Source organism: Cucumis sativus, chromosome 2 (genome assembly GCF_000004075.3).
Source record: "Cucumis sativus cultivar 9930 chromosome 2, Cucumber_9930_V3, whole genome shotgun sequence".
Lineage (NCBI taxonomy): Eukaryota > Viridiplantae > Streptophyta > Magnoliopsida > Cucurbitales > Cucurbitaceae > Cucumis > Cucumis sativus.
The window spans coordinates 21,568,404-21,593,964 of NC_026656.2; the positions used below are offsets into that span (position 1 = coordinate 21,568,404).

Genomic DNA, 25,561 nt, shown 5'->3' on the forward strand with positions numbered 1-25,561 from the left:
CCTTATTAGAATAATGACAACAGTGATGTATAATCTAAATTCACTTTTGCTATTATATTTGACACTAATATTTTTAATTTTAACAACTAATTTGATAGTACATGTTTAAAATAAAATCTACCAAAAAGGTTTTTTTTATTCAAGGCATATATGCTAATCTTATTAATATATGTTATCTAACACACATATTTTAATTTCCCAATATAAATATTAATTAAACTTATATTTTTAAAAATTCAAATTTAAAATTTGTATGATTAAAAAACATTTGATATTATAGAATAATGTAAAGTGCCTTTTTTTTCTACTGGAATAAAAGTATAAGAATTACGAATTTTAGATTTTTTCTAAACAAAATTAAAATAAAATGACAAAAAAAATTAACGTAGATATGTAACTTAATTAATTAACATAAAGTATAATATAAAATAAAAAATTTGAACCACGAACATAATACGTAGAGTAGAGTTGGATTTTAATTTAATTTTTTATTTGTGTAATTGTCAAAATAAATAAATAAACTATTTGTATTGATTTCCTCTCAAGAAAACTATCCGTGATGACTTCTTTTTATCAACTATATTTATAATGGTTTGTGCTAACTTGTAATTAATCAATGCTTGTAATTAAATACATATAATTAAGATAGGTTATGTTAAATAATGGATTTAAAAAACATTAAATACTATTGTCATTACCACTATCTTTACCTCTAAAGATAAGTCGTAATAGAGTAGATTTGTCAAAATTCATACATTTTCTAATAACAATATTGGTAATCATAAACATAATGTAATACATTTTCTAATAACAATATTGGTAATCATAAACATAATGTAATGGTAATAGTAACAATGAAACAATGTAATTCTCAAACGTAAATAAATTGATGACGCTTTACTTATGAATCGAAATAATTTATACCATTAGATTGAGGGAAACATGACCTAGCTTTTCTTGTGTTGAGTAATATTGATAACAATGAACATATTTTCCAATTTTTGATTAGCCGAGTTGGACCGGACGTCGGATCAAAGCAATATGCAAATTCCGATCCTTTTAATCCGGTGACACGTAGACAGGACCCACTATAATACTGGGTCCTACATTTTCACATTCCAAACCCAAAAACAGATTTGCTCTTCTTTTCAAATTAACCTAAAAATTAAAATCACCCTATCAGACCATTATCTATTATTATAATGGAAGGTTATAATTAATACATAATTATTTAAAAAAGATAAAACATAAACTAGTCTTAAATTAATTGATAGAACCAAATAAAAGCGTAATAAAAATTGTTGCACTTATCAATTTCCCTTTACTAAATGTAATACAGCCTATTTTCCTTTAGATATTTTTTACATTAGTGGGATGTGAAACGTCGTCGTTGGGTTTGCTTTTTTTTTTATTTATAGAAAATGTAAAAATATGATAAGGACGAGGGGGAGACGTAGCGTGATGCTGGAATCCGATCCAAACTTGTCAACCCTAATTAAATTATTTTGATCAAAACCAAAGAAATATATTCCTTTATAATACAGAACATTACATCACTACCCCTTCTAAGTTCCTATCTACTGACATTTTATTCTCTCTTTTTTTATTTCTTTTTCCTCCCTACCTTTATTTCTCTCTTTCCCTCTCAACATTTCTATACCTTTTTTACTCATTAATACTACAACCAACTTATATGTAACTATCAAAATTCACATGCATTCTTCTGTATTAATTTCATTTCATTTCTCCAGTACTGTTAATTTATTATTCATGGGTTTAAAAACTTTATTTGCTTTTCTTCTTCCTTATAATTTTCCAAATCTAAAAATTTATACTTGTCCGGTTAGGGAAGAATAATGTCATGTCATATCATTCGATGGTATTGGTAATGCTAATGACAATTAGCTGTAAAGATGAATATAATTGGAATTAGTATAAGAATATATAACTAAACCCTTTTTTAAAAATATATAGCTTGTATATGTATAGTGTACAAGTGTACAAGTGCATTGAATAATAAATCATATTATCTAGTTTCTATTGATAAAATTTAACCTAATTTAATTTGTTGGGTTTATTATAGTTTGAATCTTGGTTACTATTCAAAATTAATATATGGTTAAATTTAGTAATCAAATGTAAAGAGTTTTATGTAACCATGATGGAATTATATTCTGTATTAGCATTAGTGAAATACACTTTTGAAGACATTAGGAACTTAGTGGAAAAAAAGTGAATATTCCTGGTTGCACTTGTTTGATTAGTGTGGCAACATTATGGGTATTTTGGTCAATTGGATTAAATTTTTGTAGCATGAAATATTATCATATTGGGTGTATACCCACTAATCTTAGATTGAGTGTGATTTATGATAAATATAAAACAATATAATCCTTGATGTTTTATGTTATATGATAAGATTCCATTTGGGAGTACTCTTCTTAATGGCATATTATTGCTAAATAACTTTATATATATAGGTAATTATTAATGTAATTGCCTTCCATATAATGTGATTGCTTGTTTTTATTATTGTTTGTTTTTCTTAATCTTTTTATAAGTTGGAATATATTGGACTTTCTTTATGTCCCCTTAAATTACTTTGCACGAAATTATAAAGTTTGGACAATTTTGTAAAAGCTTGATTTGATGTGGATGAAGGGAAATAAAGTTTGTCTTGTAGTTAACATTGGTATTTTGATTTTACTTTGATGACTGATTTTGGGAAATTATTATTGTCATTGATAAATAGTTTGAATCCATTTGAATATACGACACATGCATTATTATATTTATAATGAAATTAATTTAATTAATTCCGATATTGGGGAAAAAAATCTTTTAATTTTTATCAAAAAGAACACTTATTTTTGCTTTTAATTATGCAAAATTTAATTGGATATTGGGTATTTTTTTAAAAGGTGTTTGTTGATTTTTGTTTTTGTCTCTTGAATTGCAATGAAATATATATTTTTGGAAATATTTGTATAAGTTTTCTCTCTCTCTATATATAAAATAGAGAGATAAAATATCTTTAAAAGTGGAAATTTAATTAAGAGAGAAAAGTTGAAGTTGTAGCTAAGACGTCGAAAAGGAGAAATAAAAAAACTATATTCTCTTGTAAAAGGAAAAAAATGGTCAAGTTTTATCGTTCAGCTTTTATTCTTTTAAAAGATGGTTGCTGTTCTTTTCACTTTTTATTTTAAAGAAAAATGAGCATTAATTAGGGCAGAGAGTCGGATGAATAAATGACCTTTTCAAGGATCTTGATGAAATTTGGGTACGTCTTTTAAAATTGTACGAGAAGTAGTATTATATGCATTTGCACGGCTAGGTGAATTGATCGATTCAAGCCTAAAATCCTTCTCCATGCTTGCAATATAGAACGTCACTCAATGTTCGTGTTCGGTGCTATGTGCACTTTTATGTTATATGTTTAGATATATGCTTGCTACATGATTATCGATAATCTACATTCTATACTGTACGCTCTATACTTGATTCAAAGGAAAAGCGAATGAAGAAATGCAAAAGGAAAAAGAACATAAAAGAACAAAAAATGGTAATTTTATAATATGACGAATTAAACCAAATGTCATTTTTTTTATTGAATTTTTTAAAATATATATTTTTTATTTAGCATCTTAGTTAGATCATGAATGTTAATTTCCCTAATCATTGGTCTTATAAAATTTATTGGAATCAAATGTTTTAAGTCATTTCTTTAATGTAAAAATATCGCTATAATTAAAGTCACTTTTAACACATTAACATAACCATAACTTAACCAACACAAAAACAAGCATTATCGTTTTTGAAGTTAAATATTCAATTCTTCCACACAACATATCATACAAGACTATATAGATAAAGACTAACAAATTATATTGAAATTCAAACTTAAAGTTCAATAATCACAAACTTTGCCAACTTAACTTTTAATTCTCACTTCAAACACTCGTGTCAATCAACAATGGATAAATAAGTAATTAAATGATTGATACCGACAAAAAAGAAATGTAAAAGTCTAAATTTGGAAGAAGCGTTCATGAAAATCATGATAAAATATCAATACGTCTCTTGCATTTGATTTAAACAGAACGTAGTTGATACGAAAGTAAATATTCATAAAATTGAATAGGTTTGAATGTAAAAATAGAAAAAGTAGGTGGAGGGCGAGCAATGGCATTTAGATCACTTAGTTGAATTAGGTGTCTCGTGATATTCGGTTGAAGAGCTTCACCGGTTCCTTGCCGCAAGAGGGCGTTGACGTAGCATCGGTGCCGCCTGTGATATGGCTTGCAGATATTACCCGAACCGGACCACACCCACTGACCCACACAAACAAAAAATATCAATCTTTGTATAAATTTAATTAGTTTTTGTTACATTTTTAAGGTATCAATTTAAATTTGTTTCACATTTATATTTAACTGTACTACTGCTTGGCTTCATATTTGATTTGATTGTCCTACCAAATAGAATAATGATGCCTTATACAAATCAATGATTTATCATTTTGTGATAGACTATTTCATTCAAATATATCTCATATTCTGGCAATTGGATGGGATGGCACATGCTCAATTGTACCACTTTTGAGTGTCTTTTTACTGACAATGTTTAGAAAATAAACACGAATGAATAAAGTAAGACCACAACTAAAGTAAATTGAAAATAGTATAAATGAGTGTACAAAATTTACAGAGTTACTAATTTTTTCTATCTCACTCCCTTATTAGAGATTTTGGTATTAATATTCCAAAAAAATACTTGGTCATTAAGGGCTTCAAATTGGTCTTTAACATGTAATTTTCTTGATGATTATCCAACCGATTATATATAGTTTTGTTCGTTTTTTATTTTTTATTTTTCTTTGTTTCTTTCGTGTGATTTTAGCACAAATATTACACACAGTAAATTTCTTAAAATATTCTTATGCCTTTGTATTCGAGTGATGTTTAGAATTTTACAATGTAGTCCATCACATTCTATTTAAAAAGACATTAAATTAAGAAGAAGAAAAAAAACTAAAAAAGAGTAAAATCATAGGAAGGAAAAGAATTAGTATTTAACTTTCGGTCATCATGGTTATGGTTTTTTCCAGAGAAAAAAGTTTTCATTGCTGTAAAAAAAGAAGAAAAAAAAAACTTGAATGGAATAAATAAACTTAAGTAGAAAAACAGAGTTTATTCCATAATAAAAAGGAGAAGAAAGAAAAAGGAAAAAGAGGAATTTTGTTGAGAGTAAAATGGAATTGGGAGATGAAAGAAGAGAAAAGAAAGCGTTAATAAAACAATAAAGAAGATGGAATAGAGAAAAGGAGGGGCCCAAGGAGCATAGCGCGAGGGGATCGTTTACGGTAATTTAATGACACATTTGTGGTGTGGGGTTTGTGAGCCACTCAGTCCGCCAGGGCCCCAACCAGCATCCAAATTGGTGTCGCTCGGCCCCACGGTTGGCCGTACCGAAGGCGCAACGTGACGCCGCCACTAATTGGGCCCCATCCAATGAATTTTGCGCCCATTCACTAACCAAAATGTATCGGACCGTATCATCGGGTAGACGTACGTATGGTTGAAGAAAAAACGACGAGTTTGGTCCGTATCATGAGACTAATACAAAACAACCACATTTTTTTACCAAATCGATTTGATGACGGTTTGATTGAAAAAACCGATTTCGATTCACCATTACAATCATGTGTAACTTTAATTAAGAGATTTAAAGTTCAAATTTTCTATTTTTATAGTCTATGGTATTGAATTAATAGATGAAAAGTAACTACAAGGTTCTTAAGTTAACAACATTATATTATTGATATATACAATAATGTTTTAAAAATCAACTAATTTATTGGATATGTATTTTAATTTTATAAGTTAATAAGTCTATGATCCATTAGGTATACAGTTAAAAATTCAGGATTAGATGGATAAAGAGTTAAATGTTAAAAAAATGTCTCATGATCTTTTGTTTAAACATTAGAAAATTATTAGACCTAAAATCAATAAATTATAATGTAAGACGTGTTTCAAGTTTCAATTTATTCTAAATTATATTCTACGTACTTTTAAAATATAAAGCCAAGAGTAATACTGTGACTTTTAAAACAAAGATTATTTTTCGAAGTTTGATCTAACGTTAATTTAATATTTAACACCAGAATATTGCTATACTGGTTTTAATTTGATTTCATGATCTAACGTTAATTTAATATTTAACACCAGAATATTGCTATACTGGTTTTAATTTGATTTCATGACGTTCTATAGAGGTTTCTAATACCAAAAAAATTTAATTGTTATTTTCGAGAGACGAATGTTAACGTTGACTAATTATAAAGCTAAAAAGGTGAGAAAAAATTATGATTTAAGACAAGAAAACTGGGCTGTGAGAATTTTTTTGTTTGTTATTTATGCCAATCATATACATTGTATTTGTTGTTTGTACTTTTATCTTTTTTTTTCCTTGTAATGAAATGTTTTGTAAAATAATAAAAGACAATAACCAATCACTTAGGATATTATATCTTCAAAATTTTGTTATCTTATGTGAGAATAATTGACGTATATCTAAGTTTGCTCGAATAAGATATTTATAAATATAAAAAGTAATAATAATTAATTAATTGAAATTTAAATAAAAATAAAAATGTACTCAAATATTATATACTAAATTAAACATGTATGAATAGGAACTTATTGGTTGAGTTAATTTAAAGTTGAATTTTTCTAAATATCTGAAAACTTAAAATAAATGATGTAGATATTGAATTAGTATTATTGAGAATATGATGAGTGTTTGAAATGTGTAAGGAAAATCAAGGGTAAAATGGAAATAGAACGTAAAAGAGCGGAAAAAAGAGTTAGGGGTTAAAAACTTTGGAACAAAAATGGGTTAGATATTACAATCTGACCAAAATGAACATTAATTCAAAACACGAGTTTTGAATTATATTATATTACAAACTCATTACATTTCGAGCATCCAAATGCTCCGGTAGACTTTGTAACATACTGATGCTTTAGAAGCTAAAAATAAAAAAAAAATGAAATTGATTTCATTAGTCCTTTTTACCATAATCTAGTCCGATTCCATTTCAACCTTAGAAAGTAGTCAAGGCTAATGTAATGATGCTTTAACAGTTTTACAAGTCGAACCAAAATCAACTCCTAAAACGATTTCACTAAGCTCATAGTCAATTCATCATTTATTAAAAAAAAAATGCACATAAAGAAAAAAAAGGATGAAAGTAGGATTCTAGATGACGAAGACGAAAAATGTATTCACCGTCCTCTCGTTCAATTAACAGCAATATTTTGTCTCGACATCTGAATATATATCCTTTCTAGTTCATGTTTGAGATGCTTTCTCAATATGTATATATGGAGTACAATTGTAGAACACACCATTGACAATTTTAAATTGCATATATGCTCTCTCAACTTTAACTAAAAAAAACTAAAGTAAAACCGAAGAAGAGATGGATGATGAGATATATGGAATAGAGAACTTGAAATGTCACAACAAAACTTACAAACGAAAATGAAAGTTGACAATCTAACAATCGAAGAAGTGATCGATGATATATTTTTAGAGGAACTGTATGAATTAGGATGGATAGAACGATAACTTTAGATTGTTAAAAAAGTTTATATAGTTTAAATTGATGTAATTGATTGAATGTTTATTTATTAAAAGAATCCATTTTAATTTGATAAATAAAAGAAAGTAAAGGGCAAAGAAAAGAAGGATTTCTTTTTGGTTGGGTCCATATAACATGAATTGGTGGGGCAGTGAGTACTTCAATCAATCAAGTGGCCAATTGCCTATGTGGTGGGTTCATACATTTTTATTTTTCTTCATTAATTTATTTAAAGAAAAACTAATCCATTTCTTGGATTCTTTCTTTATTTATTTGCTTTATTTTTTCTTTTATAAAAAGAAAAAAGAAAAAAAAAAAAACTTGTCCACTTTGCTAACAAATATTCTCTTTTCTGTTAATGAAAAAGGCACTGTGAAGTTGAAACTACTTCTCATTACATTTATTCCATTTTGTTTTTAAAAAATATGTCAACCTTTTATATAATTAGATAAATATTCCTCCTCTCTACTCTCACTGTCTTTCTCTTCTAAATTTTTTTGCCTTTTTTTCTAAAAAGGAAAAATATGTATAATTCAGCCAATTATTGATTGCCATCCATGAACTAGAAGGAAAAAAAAAAAAACTCGAGAAATTAGGGTTTGTTTGATAGATGGTATGAATACATAAATTAAAGAAAATAACAATGGATATTTAACCGAAAAAATTGTATTTCATATTTTCATACACACATTTAGTAGTTAGGTTGATAAACTATTTGAGTTTAAACAAGTTAATAAAAAGTTACTCGATAAATATAAGGTTGGATATAAAATGTTTTTAATTGATTTATGGAACTTGATTTACGTTTAGTTTAGTTTTATTTTTATGTGTATTTATATATTATCTGTTTTTAATTTAACAAAAACAATAGAGTTTATTGCGTGAAACAATGCACATTTACTGATTTTAGTGAATTCGAAAACTACGAACATCATTTGAATTGCCTACAATTAGATACCGAGGATGAGTAATAAAACACTATATCTTAAAACGGCGTGTAAAAGATCATCATATGATAATATATACGAAAAAGTACTTGTCAAAATATCAACCACCGTAATACTAAACTCAGTTTAACAATCAACGCGGTGTCTTATAACATATCCTATTCTTTAGATTAGAGAAATAATAATTTGCTATTGACATTTGATATAAACATGTTAAAACTGTATGTTCGAGTTATTTAAAATTAAAATATCTATAAATATATGTAATTCGAAAACAGATATTAGCCGAGGAATAAAATCAAATCTAATAGACAAGGGCATGGTACAAGAATAAAATTGTAATTGTAATGACATATGAAATTGAAATGGATAACAAAAAAACAGCACTCTTTACAAATGGCTACATATTCTTTGTATGTATATGAATTAGTGTAATTAGAAAAAGAGAAAGATGAGTGGGGGAGATATCATGGGGATGGAATATTTGGTGCCATAAACATATAGAAAATGAAAGAAGATTTAGATTTGGAATATTACATCACCATATTCAATATCAGAAAACCACTTGGTTAAAAATAGAATCCCACCATCTATATTAAAAACATTATGTTATATACTTCAAACCATATAATATGTGACACCATTAATGTTATTAGATGATAGGATGAAAAATAACTTAAATCCCTTGGAAAAAAAAGTACAAACTTTATTCAAATATCTGAATGGATTATTGGATTTACTTTACTTTACTTTACTTTTTTTTTTTTTTTCTGAAAATTATAACATATGGTTTTAAGTTATAACAAGGTGTTATACTTTTAGGGATGGGCCGTGTTAGACGAATGGGCCTGTTTTGCATCAATGGGCTCGATTTTGTTGTGTGGTAGGTCCTCTAGTACGATATATTGGTCCATTATATTTGATACAAAACTCAGTCAGAAAATTCAAAGCAAAATTATTCTGTTTTCATAACTTCTTTTTTCAAGAGGGTTATATGGATTTATTTAAACTTAAAATTATACTATACTTATAAGAACTCTTTGTTTTGTAGGAGATTTTTTAATACAAAAAACTATATAGGTGGAGTTGAGTTAATGATGTTGGCTGCTTTACATGGGTTGAGTTATAAGTCAACAAAACTTGAGAGGCCGGAAATGAATTCCCGACGTTTCCAGTTTTTCGTCCTTCCATCCATTAAGAAATCCGACGGTTGAAAACGAATATAGAAAAAGGGAATAGCGTGTGTTGGGGTTACTAGATTCTTCCGTCCCGCCAAGAATCTACAGGCTCACATCGAGCCACAAGGCCTCAAACCTGTCGCAACCATTGCGCGCCACGTTCCTCACTCTCCTCTCCCCCAATTTCCTCTGCTCAAAAACTTCACAACCTAAACTCCTCTGCTTCATCAATCGTTCTTCCTCGTCCCACCCAAACCCACACACATTTAGAGAGAATTCGTTCGTAGGTACAAATACAACTTTCGGACAAGGAATTGCTCACAGTTTAATCGGATATGAGTTCCACTCTTTCGCGGTTGATCCATTCGAGATCATCGTTTCCTAAGTTGTAGTGAGTTCATTTCATTTTACCACACTCAATTTTGTTTTAGAATGGCGGATTGTTATTTATATTGATTACATGTTCGTTGTTTGGGTTTCACCGAGTTTCTGCTGTGCCTTCCGTTCTTTATATGAGGTTAATTTTGTTCGTTACTGTCGATTAGCTCCGGAAGAATGCTGCAACGGGGGGATCGTGGTGGTTTGTTATTCGAATTTCATTTCGAGGTTTTAGACTTGTTGGCGAGTCGGGTTTTTTTTTCAGAAGTGTTGTCGCATTGTCGAACTGCCCACTGTTGTTGCAATCCGAAGCGAAAATATTTCCTCGATAATTATAAACTTGGATTATTTTGACTGTAGGGATGTTCAGTTTATTGTTAGTCAGTTACGATCTCACTACTCAATAGAGACAGAATTGAGAACAATGTGATCGCATTTTCCCCCAATATTATTCAGACCCCACTACCTCCTGCTTAATCGAGTTTGTTTTTTTTTAAATCCCGATGTGTCGAGAATAATTTATGAACCAATTGTAGCTCTTTTGACTAAATGTGTTTCTTAACTATATTGTGTAGTACGATGGCTGCTTCTCGGGGTGGAAGACCATTTTCAACAGATTCTAATAAGATCGATGAACCGTTTAAGGTTGAGGAAGCTGAAACAGTTAATGTTCCCCCGCCTCCAACTGAGAAGGTATATGAAATGAAGGCTAGGGGTTTTTCGTTATTCTGTCTATATCTTTGACTTTGATCTCTGTTATATCCCTGGTGTGTGCATTTGATCAGCTGCTGGTGTTGGGTGGAAATGGATTTGTGGGCTCTCATATCTGTCAAGAAGCTCTAAATCGTGGTCTTACAGTTGCTAGCCTTAGTAGGTATGTTTCTGAGCAAGAACACTTGCCTTAAGTGTCACATAGAATTTTTTGAGTAAGATCTACGTTCTTAAGTGATAATGTAAATCTGTATTTCTTTTTCCTTATCAAGTGAACTGTTTGTACTTGGTACATTTTAGTTTTAATAAATGCTAACATGGAAAGCACGAAAGGATCAGCTAAGAACCACTATGAACCACTAAGAACCTTTTTTTTGGAAACCACAGCGGCATATGCTGCCTTGCAAATCATTATTTTCTCCATCAGTTGTAGTGCTTTTCATTTAATGTACAGGAGGAATACTGCAGGAACAAACAGGATTGTAGATAAGGAAATATGATTTGAGTTCCCATTTTCTGTTTAATGAATGATAACTTCAACATCTTTGTTCGGTTCCCTAGTGTTCGAAGCTCTATTCTGAAATTACAATTATTGCATTTCGCTATTATTGTCAGGTCGGGAAGATCATCAATACGTGATTCTTGGGCTAACAATGTAATTTGGCATCAAGGTTTGATTCCGGTTAAGCTGTTAATTATTGTCATATTTGTGGGGTACTTAATGATAATGCCTCAACTCTTTTTCCCATTGCCAGGAAACCTTCTTTCACCTGATTCATTGAGTGAAGCTTTTGACGGCGTTACAGCTGTTGTATGTAGTCCTCTACCTCTTTGTCTGTACCTAATGATTAAAATACAAATTGATTACAACATTATTGTGTACACACTAATCTACAGATAAGTTGAATGGTTGGGTTCTATTTGCATATTTCCTGATTAACTGTCAGGATACTCTCGCAAGACTCCTGGAAGCCATTATTCTCAGTTGTGTTAGGAAATTAACTTATTTATGAACACAACTAAACTAGTATTAAGTAGCATCTAGTTAAGGGAGGATTCTCGACTTGTATATAGCATTTTTTGTTTCTGTAAATATAGCATTTCGTACTCCTGCCAATTAATTTCTCATACTTGTGCTGTGGATTACTTTGGGGAGGATTCTCTTGTTCACAAATTCGGGTAAATTTTAGTTTTATATTTCCAGATCTCTTGCATTGGTGGTTTTGGCTCTAATTCTCAAATGTACAAGATTAATGGGACGGCAAATATCAATGCAATCAGAGTTGCTTCTGATAAAGGTGCAGTTTTTATGTTGTCATAAATTTTGTGTAAGTAAACTGAACTTATGTAGGCCAGGCTCGTCTGTTTCCGCTCAAAACTTCAAATCTTTCATTGCTTTGATAGCAGCTCACCCGTCAATGTTTAAACACACTTCCTTAACCCATTAATTTTCTATATTTCACAGGTCTCCATTGATATGCATTGCATGCTATGTTATTTTTATTGTTATGCCGATATCACTGTACTTATAATTCTGATACAGATATATCTAATGCTTGTGTTTTTCTTTTAGAATTTACAACTATCCTTTTCTTTCTTGTGCCATGGGTTTTTTTTTACCCTAACTAAATGTTTTGTTCTCCATCCCATTAGTCTAGTTTTTGGATCCTTCCAATTATTTTAACAGAACCAAAATATATTAAAAGATAAAACAATAATGAAATTACAAGATAAACCAAGAGTTCGAGGTTCTTGGAAACTCCCTCTCTTAAGAATTCTTTCAACCCTTAAATCACTCACTAAAATATTGCTGTTTGTCTCCCTATCCTCTATTTATAACCAAAATTCCATATCCAACTTCCTTGCTAATTTCTAATATATCCTTATATAATTCTAATAGAATACCCATCATATTTTTTAACTTCAAAATTTTGTCAAATGATTGTAGTGAATTTAATATTTAGCTATACTTATGGACTCTTAACAAGGTAATATGAATGGGTCACAGGTGTGAAGAGATTTGTCTATATCTCTGCGGCTGATTTTGGCTTGGCTAATTACTTGCTACAAGGATATTATGAGGGAAAGGTAGTGTTTCTATTCCCTTCATTCCAAGTGTTGTTAATTAATCAAGATCTTACCTCTTGGACACTTAATATCAATGCCCTTCTTGATCAAATCAAATTATGGTTGGGGTTTTCTTAAGGAAAAACGTTGAGAATAGATGGATGAAACAATTAATGTAACTTCCACCACAAATGTGGGGGTGGGGGGTGACCGGGTGATACCAATCCTTTTTTTTTCCCCTCTTCACATTCATGTATATTTGGATAGTGTAGCTCATGCAAAATCTGTGTTTTGGTTTGTGTAGCGAGCAGCTGAGACAGAACTCCTCACTAAGTTTCCTTATGGAGGTTAGATCTTTAATCTATCAATGGTACCATCAAGTTCTTCACTTCCATTTATGCTTGTGCAGTTCTGTTTTGCCTTTAATTCGTAAAATGTATGTATACTCCCAATACTCTTTCACTTAACTGATCAAGATGAATGCATACTCCGCTAGCAAGGGATCTTGCTTTTTGGGTTTTGTGTACCTGTTTTTCTTTTCTGAAATATCCTGTCTTTTATAATTAGCAAATAAGTGGAAAATAAAGCATTTTTTAATGTACATTTCAGGAGTGATTTTGAGGCCGGGGTTTATTTATGGGACCCGTCATGTTGGGAGCATGAAGTTGCCTCTGGGAATAATTGGTTCTCCTTTGGAAATGGTAACTTGTGGTTTCTTCGTTTGTTCTCTTTCTCGTATGCCATGAACATCAGCCAGAGTTCCCAGTTCCTAAAATTGATCATACTTCTAATTTCTTTTACTTCTTACTGTCTTATTAGTTTAAACATACAAAAACCACAATTAAGTGAGCTCTCTAAGGCTCCATTGGATAATTGTTTTGTCTTTTGCTCTCCAAGGCTCCATTGGAATAATTGTTTTGTCTTTTGCGCTAGGATAATCAAGCCTACAAACACTATATCTACTTATAATTTATCTTGTTTTCTTGTCTACTTTGTAGGGGCATTTTTAAAACCCAAGCAGTAGTTTCTAAAAACATACTTTTGTTCGTATAACTTGGCTACAAATCAAATGTTTGTATGCTTGCTTAGAATAATGTTTCTTGTGACTCGTTACAATTACTGAAGTGACAAACCCTTTTTGTTTCTACTTCTGGCTATATTGTTTTCTGGACTAGTAAACTGGATCTTGGCTATGGGACATTTTTCTCTTAATCTGAATCAATTATAGCGTGTCTCAACGTCATTTTCTTGCTATTAAATTTACATTTTACGAAGGACGTAACGAAACATCGAAATTTGGTAACAAAAACCAGTCCTTGCATTCCTGATCTTTTTCAAATATAATGATATAAAAATATTTCCCTGCAGGTTCTTCAACATGCCAAACCACTACACCAGCTACCACTCGTTGGTCCCCTATTTACTCCTCCGGTAAGTGTGACATCGGTGGCAAGGGTTTCTGTTCGGGCAGCAACAGATCCTGTCTTTCCTCCCGGCATCATCGACATCTATGGTATACAAAGATACAGTCAACACAAGTCGAAATAGATTTGATAAGAGACTAGGCACGAATATTTTCTGTCCTTATGACATATATAAATATATTAGAGAAAATCCAAATCTAAAATGTTGGTTGTGTCTTCTCACTCGATGGGATTTACTTGACAGTTTGTGTAGTGGGTTGAAGATGAAAGACGGTTCATTTTCTTGTATCTGGTGCCAATAATATCATGCAGAGATCTGCAAATTCATTTGATAAGCCATCTTCTTTTGGCCCCTTCCCTTTGTAATTTTGTAGGGGAAGAAGTGTCCTGAATGGGTAGTTCTTTCAGAAACTCAATTTAACTGTCCATTATGCTAATATGGTGTTTCGTTCTATCCTGTGTTGGACTTTATCAAAATATATTTATTACCACATCATCAACAAATGAGAAAAATGATAAATGTATGTTTTAAGGACTCGTCCTTTACCTACGCTATTTGACATTGACATGACTTTAACACAGATTTAAGTTAAGTATTATCACTAATATTGACATGTGCTTAGTTAATCAATAAATGTAAGTGATTTCTACTCATCTGATGGTAATAAAAAGAATTCTGATGGTAATAAAAAGAATATTGAATAAGTTGAATACGAAGTACTCAAGGTATGATAGAGTAAAAAAGATATAGATTGCATGCATACAACTTTAAATTGATATCTTTCTTTAATTCAAAAACTAAATTAGAAGGGTTGAATTTAGAGAAAAATGTTATTTAAAAAATTAACTTCAAATTATGGGATGTGGTACGTGTACCTAGTCAGAAAATAAATGCTTAAGTGGATGAGTAATAGAGAGCCACGTAGGCCAATGGGTAGTCTATATATATATATATATAGAGGACAATTACCTTTCAAACGAGCTTGATTTCGAAGAGAGGGAAAAATATAACGGAGAAGAAGAGCAAGAAGAAGATGAACCATAACCAACAAGCGACAGGGAGCAGGCACGACGATGACGCAGCGCTATCCGAGTTCTTAGCTTCTCTAATGGAGTATACTCCCACTGTAAGATCTATTTTCCATGCTTCTTAACCCCAGTTCGCTTCTCTCTCTCCACTCGTTTATCTGCAAGTTCAAATCATGCCGCTGTTGGTTTTTTTTGGGGCTATCGTTTTACAGATTCCCGATGAGTTGGTGGAGCATTACTTAGGAAAGAGTGGATTTCAGTGTCCCGACGTTCGATTGTAGGTACCTTTTTGTTTGGTTTTTATATATTTTTGTTCATCAAAACCCTAGGTCCAAAAACGCGGGTTTTCGACCGATAGATGAGATGGGTATATCTTTCTCTTAATGTTTTTAGTGGTTCTGCTTTCTTTTCACAATTTGATCGTACTTGGAGAGTTTTTCATTCAATTGGTTGGTTCTTGACGGTTGAAATCGATCGAAGTGAAGCTTAATTAAGGAATTTCTTATTTTGTGTTTTTTTTCTTTTAAAGAGACCATGTTCGTCATAGTTGCTGATTTTTTTTTTTTTTTTGTTGAGAAGTTGCCTGTACATTGCTCAATCTCTATGAACAGAGGATGAGACTGAAGGAGCATTTTTTTTTTTAAAAAATAAAAATAAATAAATCACTGTTCTTCTCTAACGATTCTTCTTCTCTTTTCTACCGCTTCATTTTCTACTTTTTCCACCCGAATTTTGAAAAACGGAGAAGATATTAGTCATTTGATATGATTATTGTGGTTTAAGGCAAAGTGATACCCAGTTTTTATTAGCTTTAAATGCTTTCACGATGATATGTGATGTTTGTAATTAGATACTGGAATTTCTGTTTTTTTTGTGAAAATCAGTTTACATTGTTCTTATAGGGCTTCATTTTTGTAGGATCAGGCTTGTCGCTGTTGCCACACAGAAGTTCGTTGCGGATGTTGCAAGTGATGCTCTCCAGTATGCTTTCTTTCTTCCCCCATTTTTCCTATGAAGTGCTAGTAGGATATGGTCATTACTTGGTTGGAGACCTTATAAAAAAGAGCTTGAGTTGCAAACTCTTCTTTTTAATTTCATAATTTGACTGAGTTTGAGGACGAATTTTCTGAAAACAATGCTATGCTACAGAATATTCCTTTTGATTGTTTTACGAGCACGACTGACAAATCAACCACTTAGCTCTTTTCTCTTAAAGCATAAAGAAAGGCCCTAATACACAGCGGTTATTGCATGGCATGTGATAGCTGTCTCTCACTTCCAAAGATGAGACCCTTATTCCTACTGAAATTTTTTTCCAAAAAAATCGTTTACAATCCTTTCTCCTCTGCTCCAAGGAATAAGATATTCTTAACAAGGATAGAAAATAGATAGGGATCCCACACCACTAAAGGCTAGGTTTCGAGAGTTTACTACACTTAAAAGTTTTCAGCCTGAGCAAGACATGAAGATTTGCCTGGTTGTGGGCAGTAGTAAAATGGCTTGATCCAAAGTGTGCGACTCATCTCTAAGTACTTCTATTTCGACGGTCATCCCAAATGGCCTTACTGAAAGTTGTAATAGTGGTTTCCTTGGTCACGTTATTCTTCATCAACGAATTGGGGTTAATCTCCTTATCTTTCAAAGGTTAGTCAATAATCAATTCCCTTTATTGGAACTTCTTTCAGCTCTGTCTTTGAAGAGCTTGGAAAATGCTGGTCTCCCACCCTTCGAGAACAAGACTTTCACCAATCTCCCCTAAAAGATTGGTACTCCTAAATTTACCATGGAAATTATGAACCTCACAGCTGAATGTACAATTTTACTTGTCAAGATTATCAGGATTTTAAGAAGAGACTTACTGGACCTTTCTCACTGTATATTTAATGATTAGCACAATATAACAAACAGTTATTAGAGGAACAAATCACTCTTAGTAATCCTCTACAGCTGCCCTCATGCACCTATTAAATTTTTGTTTGTTGACTGATTTGATTTGTTTTATTGAGTTGATTCACTCTCACACAACCTATTAAGGATTTTTTTAAAGAAAATATGTTCTTATTCTTATTTATTTATGTTAAAATCAATATTTTTCTTGATTGCTTTCTTTAGTTGGCCTCATATTTTGTGGCCTACGTTTTTGTTTGTTCCTTTTTTTTGTATGCCATTTTTCTCAATAAAATTTCAATATCTGATTAAAAAAAACTTATTTTCTTGTGCAATGTAGGCATTGTAAGGCAAGACAGGCAGCAGTAGTGAAAGACAAAAGGGATAAACAACAAAAGGTGCATTTTTTGTAACTCAGGGTCTCTTGATTGATAAATTATTTGGCCAGTCTAACATTATACTGGTTCAGGATAAGCGCTTAATATTGACTATGGATGATCTTTCAAAGGCACTTCGTGAGGTAAGCTCGAAATGTTATTTACTTGTCATCAAGCTCTTGTGCTTGCTATGGTTGATTCATATGCCGCAGATATAAGAGATCATTAGTTTCATTTTGTCATATACTCTCATTTTTAGGTGGTACTAGGGGGGTTGATTATGGGTAGGTTGTGTGAAATTATCGATGTCACTTAAGGCTTCAAAGTTGATGCTGGCCGGGGGCGGGGAGTTCTTGTAAGAGTGGTGATCTATCATAAAGTTTGTCTGCCTTGTTTGTGTAATAAATTCGTGTCAGGATGTAATCTTTTATAGAATTTGTGATTTTTAGTTTTTCTAATTGTATGATGCACATCCTCAACATTATAATACAGTTTCCACTCGGCAGGGAATCTTTAATGTGCATGTTCTCATTTTATGACCATCACTTTGGAAATGATTACGTTTTGAACATAGACACTTGGTAATCTAGTCGCTTATCCATAACTAACCGCCTTGTTGGTACTTGATGAACAGTATGGCGTCAATGTGAAACATCAAGAATACTTTGCTGATAGCCCTTCAACGGGAGTGGATTCTACTTCCAGAGAGGAATGAGTTGGAGTAACGGTTAAAATGTCTCATCGTTGTTTATGTCGTGAATATACTGAATTACTGATGGATAGCGTTCAGGGTTGGAGTATTTCTGGCTGACTCTGCAGCTAAATTTAGTCCCTGCCATGCAGTCATCATGAGTCATGTTGTACATTATGGCATTGCTTTGAAAATCAAAATTAAGTAGCTGTGTTTTCCTACTTTACATAGCAAGGCCTCAACCTTTTTGAACTGTCAAAGCGGTAGATATGTTCGGCATTTTCTACTTGTCTATTGAATGAAACTGTGCATAATGAAAATCGTAACATCATTCTTGTTCGTACAAGGTTGTGTATTGATGGCTGATCCACATCTGTCAGTGACCAGAACGCATTTTCTGTAGATTTCAACTTCAGTTTATTTTCATTTGTTTCTGACTACGACTTTTCTGTTGATTCTGAATGGCATATACAATTCACTTGCCAGGTTTATGACAAAATGGTTCTTTGTTTAATCTTTCCATCGCCAATTTTGAACAATTCAATACCCTCAGAATAAACTGATATGGACATCTCCAAAGTCTTTCCTCAATTTAATTTATATGAATTCGTAGTTGCCAAGTTGGATTATATATATAATACATGGTTAGGATTTGAATTGTTCTTATAATACTATGAAAGTGCCCAAGTTTGGACCCTGTTATCTTCAGCAACGATGCTGAATTGTGATAATATAAATTAAGAAGATTTTGTCTTAGTTTCGTGTTGACTTATAAATAACTAATATATGCCCAAGAAAGTCAATTTGAATCTCTTTCAAATTCATAAGAATTTCTACATTTTTCCTGGTTGTTGAAATTTATAAAGAAAAGTCACTGAAATACTATATGTGAGGGAGAGAGAGAGAAAGAGAAAATATAGTTTTATCAGCCAATAGTCTAAAACTTGAGCTTAGATTATTGGCAAGTTGAGCCTAGATTATTTTTTTCATTCTTAATAAATAAAATGTACACCTATTGTATTCATTGCCCATGACAAGTGCGAGTTTTGGTTTGGTCTATGGTACAGATTATGGAAACACAAACTATACATAAAATGATCAAATTCATCAAAATAGTGGGAATGAAGTTGTCCAGCCTTTGATGTAATTGCATCGATTTGTTGGCTTTTCTTTTAGGAGTGATTATGAGGAGACGAAAGGGTATGAAAAGTGGTTCTTGGGTGTTGTTGATGATGCTCTTGTTGGCAACGGCGACGGTGGCAGCGAAGGAGGAGGAGGAGGAGAAGGAGAAGGCGACGGGGGCATTGAAAGTGAAGGTGGGTGTAGTTTTGGATTCGGATGATTATGGGAAGGTGGATTTGAGTTGCATCTCAATGGCTCTCTCAGATTTTTACGCTTCTCGGAGTCATTTTAAGACAAGAGTGGTTCTTAAGCCCATGGACTCCAATGGTACCGTTGTTGATGCAGCTGCTGCAGGTTCTTTTTTCCTTTTCCTTTTGTTTTGTTGGGGTTAAATTTCAAATTTAATCTCTATAGAAAATTAACATTAAAGTTTGTATGGTTTAATAAAATTTGAACTAATAGTCCAAGAACTATTTATGGAATTTTATCAATCAGTACAAATTTTAAAATGGGTGGGTCACTAAATTGAATTTAGTAAATCCTAATTAAGACTTTGTAATGTTTTTTTTCTTCTAAAACCCAAAGTTTAAAGTCCAATCCTTAGCGTTTCTTTTTAGAAAATTAGGCTTCTCTTCATGAAACATTAGTTGCATGGGTATGCTTATTCGGAAGCTGAATTGCATCCAAGTTTTTTTCTTTTTCTTTTTGAAAACCTTGAATTCATAGTAAAATTTTAATAAAAGAATGAAACTTTAAAAAATTACTTCTTTTAGATTTGGTTTACTTAACTTGTGGTTCTTAATTGTTTTTCAAAATGTTTCTTGTTTCTTCCCATTTTTCTTATTGTTAAAGATTTCACATTTCTTAATTAAAAACATTCGAATTCTTAGTCAGTTTTCTTAAGAAATAATTATTTGAGTAAGTTTTCAAAAAACTGTATTCAGCCTGACAAACAAGGAAACTCATAACTAGAAGTAGATATCCTAAAATCAAAATGAGAAATAATCATCAACCATAAAGTTTCTCTCCTTTTTCCTTCCTCATTAAGTCTCAACAAACTTACATCTTACGATTATATTTTTATGGAGCAGCTCTAGAATTGATAAAGAAAGAGGAGGTGCAAGCCATTATAGGTCCAACAAGCTCAATGCAAGCCAACTTCATGATCGACATTGGAGACAAAGCACATGTTCCCATCATCTCATTTTCAGCCACACGACCTTCTCTCACTTCTCACCGCAGCCCTTTCTTCTTTCGTGTTGCCCAAGATGATTCCTCTCAAGTTAAAGCCATCGGAGCCATCGTCAAAACCTTCAAATGGAGAAACGTCGTCCCCATCTATGTCGACAACGAGTTCGGCGATGGCATCATCCCTTATCTCATCAACGCGCTCCAAGAAGTCAATACTCACGTACCTTATCAAAGCATCATTTCCCCGGATGTAACCGACGATCATCTCACAAGTGAACTTTACAAATTAATGACAATGCAGACGCGAGTGTTTGTGGTACACATGTTACCTGACCTTGCCTCTCGTATTTTCATGAAAGCAAAACAAATCGGAATGATGAAAAAAGAGTATGTTTGGATAATAACGGATAGTGTTACAAATATGTTGGAGTCAATAAAGCCTTCAACTTTTGAGTCAATGCAAGGAGTTATTGGACTAAAAACTTACGTCCCTAGAACTGAAAAGCTTGAATCTTTTGAACGTGATTGGAGAAAGAGATTTCTTAGGTATTATCCAAAAATGGGAGACGCTCCTGCGCTGGACGTTTTTGCATTATGGGCCTATGATGCGGCCTGGGCCTTAGCCATTGCAGTGGAAAAAGCTGGGACCGACAACCTTAAGTACAGCCAAACCAATTTTACAACTTTGAACTATTTATACAACCTTGGTGCGAATCAGAACGGTGAGAAGCTGCGTGTTGCGTTTTCGAAGGTTAAATTCAAGGGTTTGGCGGGAGAATTTAGTGTGAAAAATGGGCAATTGGATTCGGAAATTTTTGAGATAGTGAATGTGATTGGGAATGGGAGAAGGAATGTGGGGTTTTGGTCGCCGGAAAGTGAGCTGAGGACGGAATTGGAAAGAGGGAGAGATGGGCTGAGAACGATCATATGGGGCGGCGGGGATTCGGGGGTTCCGCCCGAAGGGTGGGAGATTCCAACGAATGAGAAGAAGCTAAGGGTGGTGGTTCCGGTAAAGGATGGATTTTGGGAATTTGTGAGTGTGGTTCGTGATCCTGTGACCAATGAAACGAAAGTGAGTGGTTATTGTATAGACGTGTTTAAGGCTGTGATTGAAGCTTTGCCTTATGCTGTTGCTTATGAGCTTATTCCTTTCCATAAATCTGCGGCGGAGTCAGGTGGCACCTACAATGACTTGGTTGATCAAATCTATTATGGGGTTAGTATTTTTTTTTGCCTAGTTATGATTTTAAAAGTTTAAATTTAGTCATTTGATCAAGATGTTCTCTCCATGTATATGATGGAAGTAGAGAGGCCTTTGTAATTGATGTTTTCTATATTCTTCTGCATCCCTTATGAGCTAGTTACGTCATATTTATTAATTTTAAGCTGCTTATGATTGTGATCTCAAAAGTTGAGCATGCTCGGTTTGTAGCGGATCATATGTTGGGTGAAATTACTTTAGTGAGGACAAAACATGCTTGTTGGTTCGACGACAGTCTTTGTAAGTAGCTAAATATAAGCATAGATCGTGTAACTACGTAGCTGGATGCAACGAAGGAAATTTTGGCTAGAGTTTAGAATGAAAAGAAAATATGAAGAAATTTTTACTATTTAGTGTTTTGGCATTTTGCATAGTTTACTTGCTTACTTACGTACAAGGTGTGTACTAGAGATCAACCTCTATTTATAGGTGTTAATAGAAAAGTCTAGAGATACCTAGTTAATGAGAGAAATCCTTTCCAGAAAATTTCATAATCCTAGAATCTCCGCATATTTCCTAGTAGTCACATTGAAGAACTCAAACGACTAATAGGAAATTACAAATTACATTTAATAATGATAGTGGATACTGGAAAAAACGATGGGATGCCAGGTGTTGGATCTAAATTTATTTCGAGTCCTAAATCTGGGCATTACACATTACATTGACATGTATTATTAGAAGTGGTTTTTCGCTTACTCCATTTGGGATTCAAGTCTTGAGCCTAGGGTGTGTTACTCTAACCTATTCAATTAGATATAGAATAATTAATTCAAGTTTCGTTTCGTACCTACTCAGTATGTCAAACGTTAAGTGATCATCCTCTTCTACATTGATCGAGATCTATATCCTTATTGATTTCAAAAGCTGTTTTGTCTGTGATTAGAAGTTTGATGCTTTGGTGGGCGACTTGACAATCCGAGCAAACAGGTCAAGATATATTGACTACACATTGCCATTTGCTGAGTCAGGGGTGTCAATGGTTGTGCCAATAATGAGTACCAAGAACACCAATGCATGGGTCTTCATAAAGCCTCTAACAGGCCATCTCTGGTCACTCACTGGCGGTTTCTTCCTTGTCATGGCACTTGTTGTTTGGACTTTGGAACATCGAGTCAATGAAGAGTTTCGTGGAAGTCCATTGGATCAGGTCTTTACCAGTCTTTGGTACTCTTTCTCCACTATGGTTTTTGCCCATCGTAAGTACTAACAACCATAACCGCACCATTTTACGCAAAAACAAAAGCACAATAACAGAGCACACTATACAAAAAGTGCAAGTAAAAAATCTTCATTTAGAACTAGAAAAGTTAAAGAAGGGAATTAAGAAATCAGGTTTGAGGCACAAGCGATGAGTGGGGCTTGGTTAAGCAAATGTTGTGCCTTGGGATTGAGTGTTAAAAACTTAGAAGTAAATACAGCTCTAGTTATTCTATAAATTTTTTGGAGTATATCTAAATTAGTCTTTCTAGAATTATGTAGAAGGTATAAACAAATATCTCAATAATGTATGCATATACACAGAAATATCTAAGATTTTGCCATTACTAGGAGCGGGACCCCAAATTCAAGGTAACAAAAAGGGAGTACCAAATATATATAGTATGTAGGGATGTTAAGTTACATTTTGCATTCCTTGTTTACACACTAAAGTATATCATTTTGAAACATTGAAACTGAATTGTAATCGAACTCAAAACTTAGACTTAAAATTGTAATGTTTTGATAGTGACTAAATAGAAACTAGATCCAAAACATAGGGGCCAAAAATGTACTTTTCCTTTTTATTTGGGCTCCAAGTTACTTTTGAAATAGTGAGAAAAAGTGAGTATTGAGAGTGAAAAAAGTGTTCTTATTTGTACTTCTTTTTAACAAAAGTTTTCTTGATTTATAGGGGAGATAACATTGAACAATTGGACGAGGTTTGTGATGATAGTATGGCTATTTGTGGTGTTGATAATCACACAAAGTTACACTGCTAGTTTGGCCTCATATTTGACGGTTCAAGAGTTCAAACCGGCTGTGACTGATATCAATCAACTGCAGAAAAATGGAGAAAAAATTGGGCACAAAGTTGGTTCTTTTATCCATGAGATTCTCAAGTCATTGAAGTTTGAAGATGACCAACTCAAAACTTACCGTACTACAGAAGAAATGCACGAACTTTTATCCAAAGGAAGCGCCAATGGTGGAATTTCTGCTGCCATGGATGAAAATCCTTACATCAAGTTGTTTCTCGCCAAGTACTGCTCACAATATACTACCACTGAACCCACTTTTAAAGCTGATGGCTTTGGTTTTGTAAGTTTCTTTTCTTCCCCTCCAAACAATACGAATAAATAGTTATCGCTCTGTTTGGTATTCCGATTAACTTGAAAAGTTAAGCCTGTAATTATTGTCACCTTTCATGTTTCAAGTCTTGAAAACTAAAAAGAGTAAGCTCTGTTTGATAACGATTTCTTATTTAGTTTAAAACATTTCTAGTAAAATTGTTAATCAAATTTCAAAAGTAAAAGTTTTTTAAAACTACTTTTGAGGTTGTTGGTCTTTTTGGTCTATAGGCTCTTCCTGAGATACAACCCAACCACTATATCGCTTAATTTAGCAGCTTTTATGTAATCTATTTTCTTTGCCTCTTTGTTCCTCCTTTCTATAGGGGGCTTTACTCTAGCCCTTGCCCTTCCTTTGTCTGTAATTGAACTTTTGAGCTTCTCTCCAGTTCCATTTTAACGGATATTTTTTTATCGAATGAAATTTTTAGAGTTGGGATATGATGATGGTTCCAAAGAAAATGATCAAACAGAGCCTAAACTCATGTAAGTTTGAACTTTTGCTAATTCGAAACAATTTTTTTCTCTTGCAGGGTTTCCCCAAAGGTTCGCCATTAGTACCTGATATTTCAAGAGCGATCTTGGAGGTGGCGGAAAGTGACAGAATGAGAGAAATTGAAAATGCATGGTTTAAAAAGGTGCAAGAATGTTCGATATCGGATGCTTCGAAGTTGTCGTCGACACGTCTGAGCATTGGCAGCTTCTGGGCACTTTTTGTTATCGTAGCATGTGTGTCTGCAGTTTCTGTCATCTGTTACATCATCAAATTTCTGTACGAGCAGAAAGGCGTGTGGTTGAATGAAAATCGTTTGACGACTAGGGAAAGATTGAGGGAGTTGGGTAAAATATTCATGGATAGAGATGCAGGAGCTCACCCACTTAGAAGAAGGGTATTCATAAATGGCGCTCCTGTTCATCCACAACCTCTATTTATTCGAGATAATGATCACCCTCGAGCAGATTGAGTAATACTAATGGATATCTTCTTGGTGGGATTTAGATGGCACATTTTATTGTTTATATCATGATATATTTACTTTTGATCTTGATGGTAAACGTTTCATCATTTCTTTGTTTACCTTCAAATTTGTTTGTAATTTGTGTTTTTATGTTGACGTTACACAGAGAAAGGGAAGATTGGGTTATTCTCCGGTATTAAATATTTGAACTTGTCAAATTTTGCTTTTCTGTCTTATAAACAATTGAAAATGATTTGAGTGTTAGAGATTTGGCGTTTGCTATATATTTTTAAAATATGTTGTGGTTGTCCGATATAAGATGTTTATCATCCTATCCCATGTTGTGTCCTACAAGTGTGTT

General features: G+C 32.7%; 3 protein-coding genes across 4 annotated transcripts; all 3 read left to right on the top strand.

Annotated features, from left to right (window-relative positions):
• The first annotated feature begins 9,820 nt into the window (after nucleotides 1-9,820).
• Nucleotides 9,821-14,807, top strand: LOC101207328 (uncharacterized protein At1g32220, chloroplastic). Its single transcript, XM_004138640.3, has 10 exons — nucleotides 9,821-10,164; nucleotides 10,727-10,844; nucleotides 10,937-11,025; nucleotides 11,478-11,533; nucleotides 11,618-11,673; nucleotides 12,067-12,160; nucleotides 12,871-12,950; nucleotides 13,234-13,276; nucleotides 13,539-13,630; nucleotides 14,298-14,807. The coding sequence occupies exons 1-10, from the start codon at nucleotides 10,109-10,111 to the stop codon at nucleotides 14,475-14,477; spliced, it is 864 nt and encodes a 287-aa protein (XP_004138688.1). The 5' UTR covers nucleotides 9,821-10,108; the 3' UTR covers nucleotides 14,478-14,807.
• A 502-nt stretch (nucleotides 14,808-15,309) lies between these two features.
• Nucleotides 15,310-18,836, top strand: LOC101207087 (transcription initiation factor TFIID subunit 10). The gene is made up of 6 exons (XM_004138639.3): nucleotides 15,310-15,480; nucleotides 15,595-15,659; nucleotides 16,301-16,363; nucleotides 17,610-17,667; nucleotides 17,739-17,789; nucleotides 18,281-18,836. The coding sequence occupies exons 1-6, from the start codon at nucleotides 15,388-15,390 to the stop codon at nucleotides 18,359-18,361; spliced, it is 411 nt and encodes a 136-aa protein (XP_004138687.1). The 5' UTR covers nucleotides 15,310-15,387; the 3' UTR covers nucleotides 18,362-18,836.
• Nucleotides 18,837-19,398: 562 nt separating this feature from the next.
• LOC101204040 (glutamate receptor 2.5) lies at nucleotides 19,399-25,495 on the top strand. 2 transcript variants are annotated; one of them, XM_031880620.1, is made up of 5 exons: nucleotides 19,399-19,813; nucleotides 20,551-21,866; nucleotides 22,801-23,110; nucleotides 23,806-24,212; nucleotides 24,775-25,495. In XM_031880620.1, exons 1-5 carry the CDS (start codon nucleotides 19,522-19,524, stop codon nucleotides 25,204-25,206), a joined length of 2,757 nt encoding a protein of 918 aa, XP_031736480.1. In that variant the 5' UTR covers nucleotides 19,399-19,521; the 3' UTR covers nucleotides 25,207-25,495. The 2 variants fall into 2 exon arrangements, with proteins under 2 accessions (XP_031736480.1, XP_011649856.1); XM_011651554.2 differs by having other exon boundaries at nucleotides 19,405-19,813; nucleotides 22,798-23,110.
• Nucleotides 25,496-25,561: the final 66 nt, after the last annotated feature.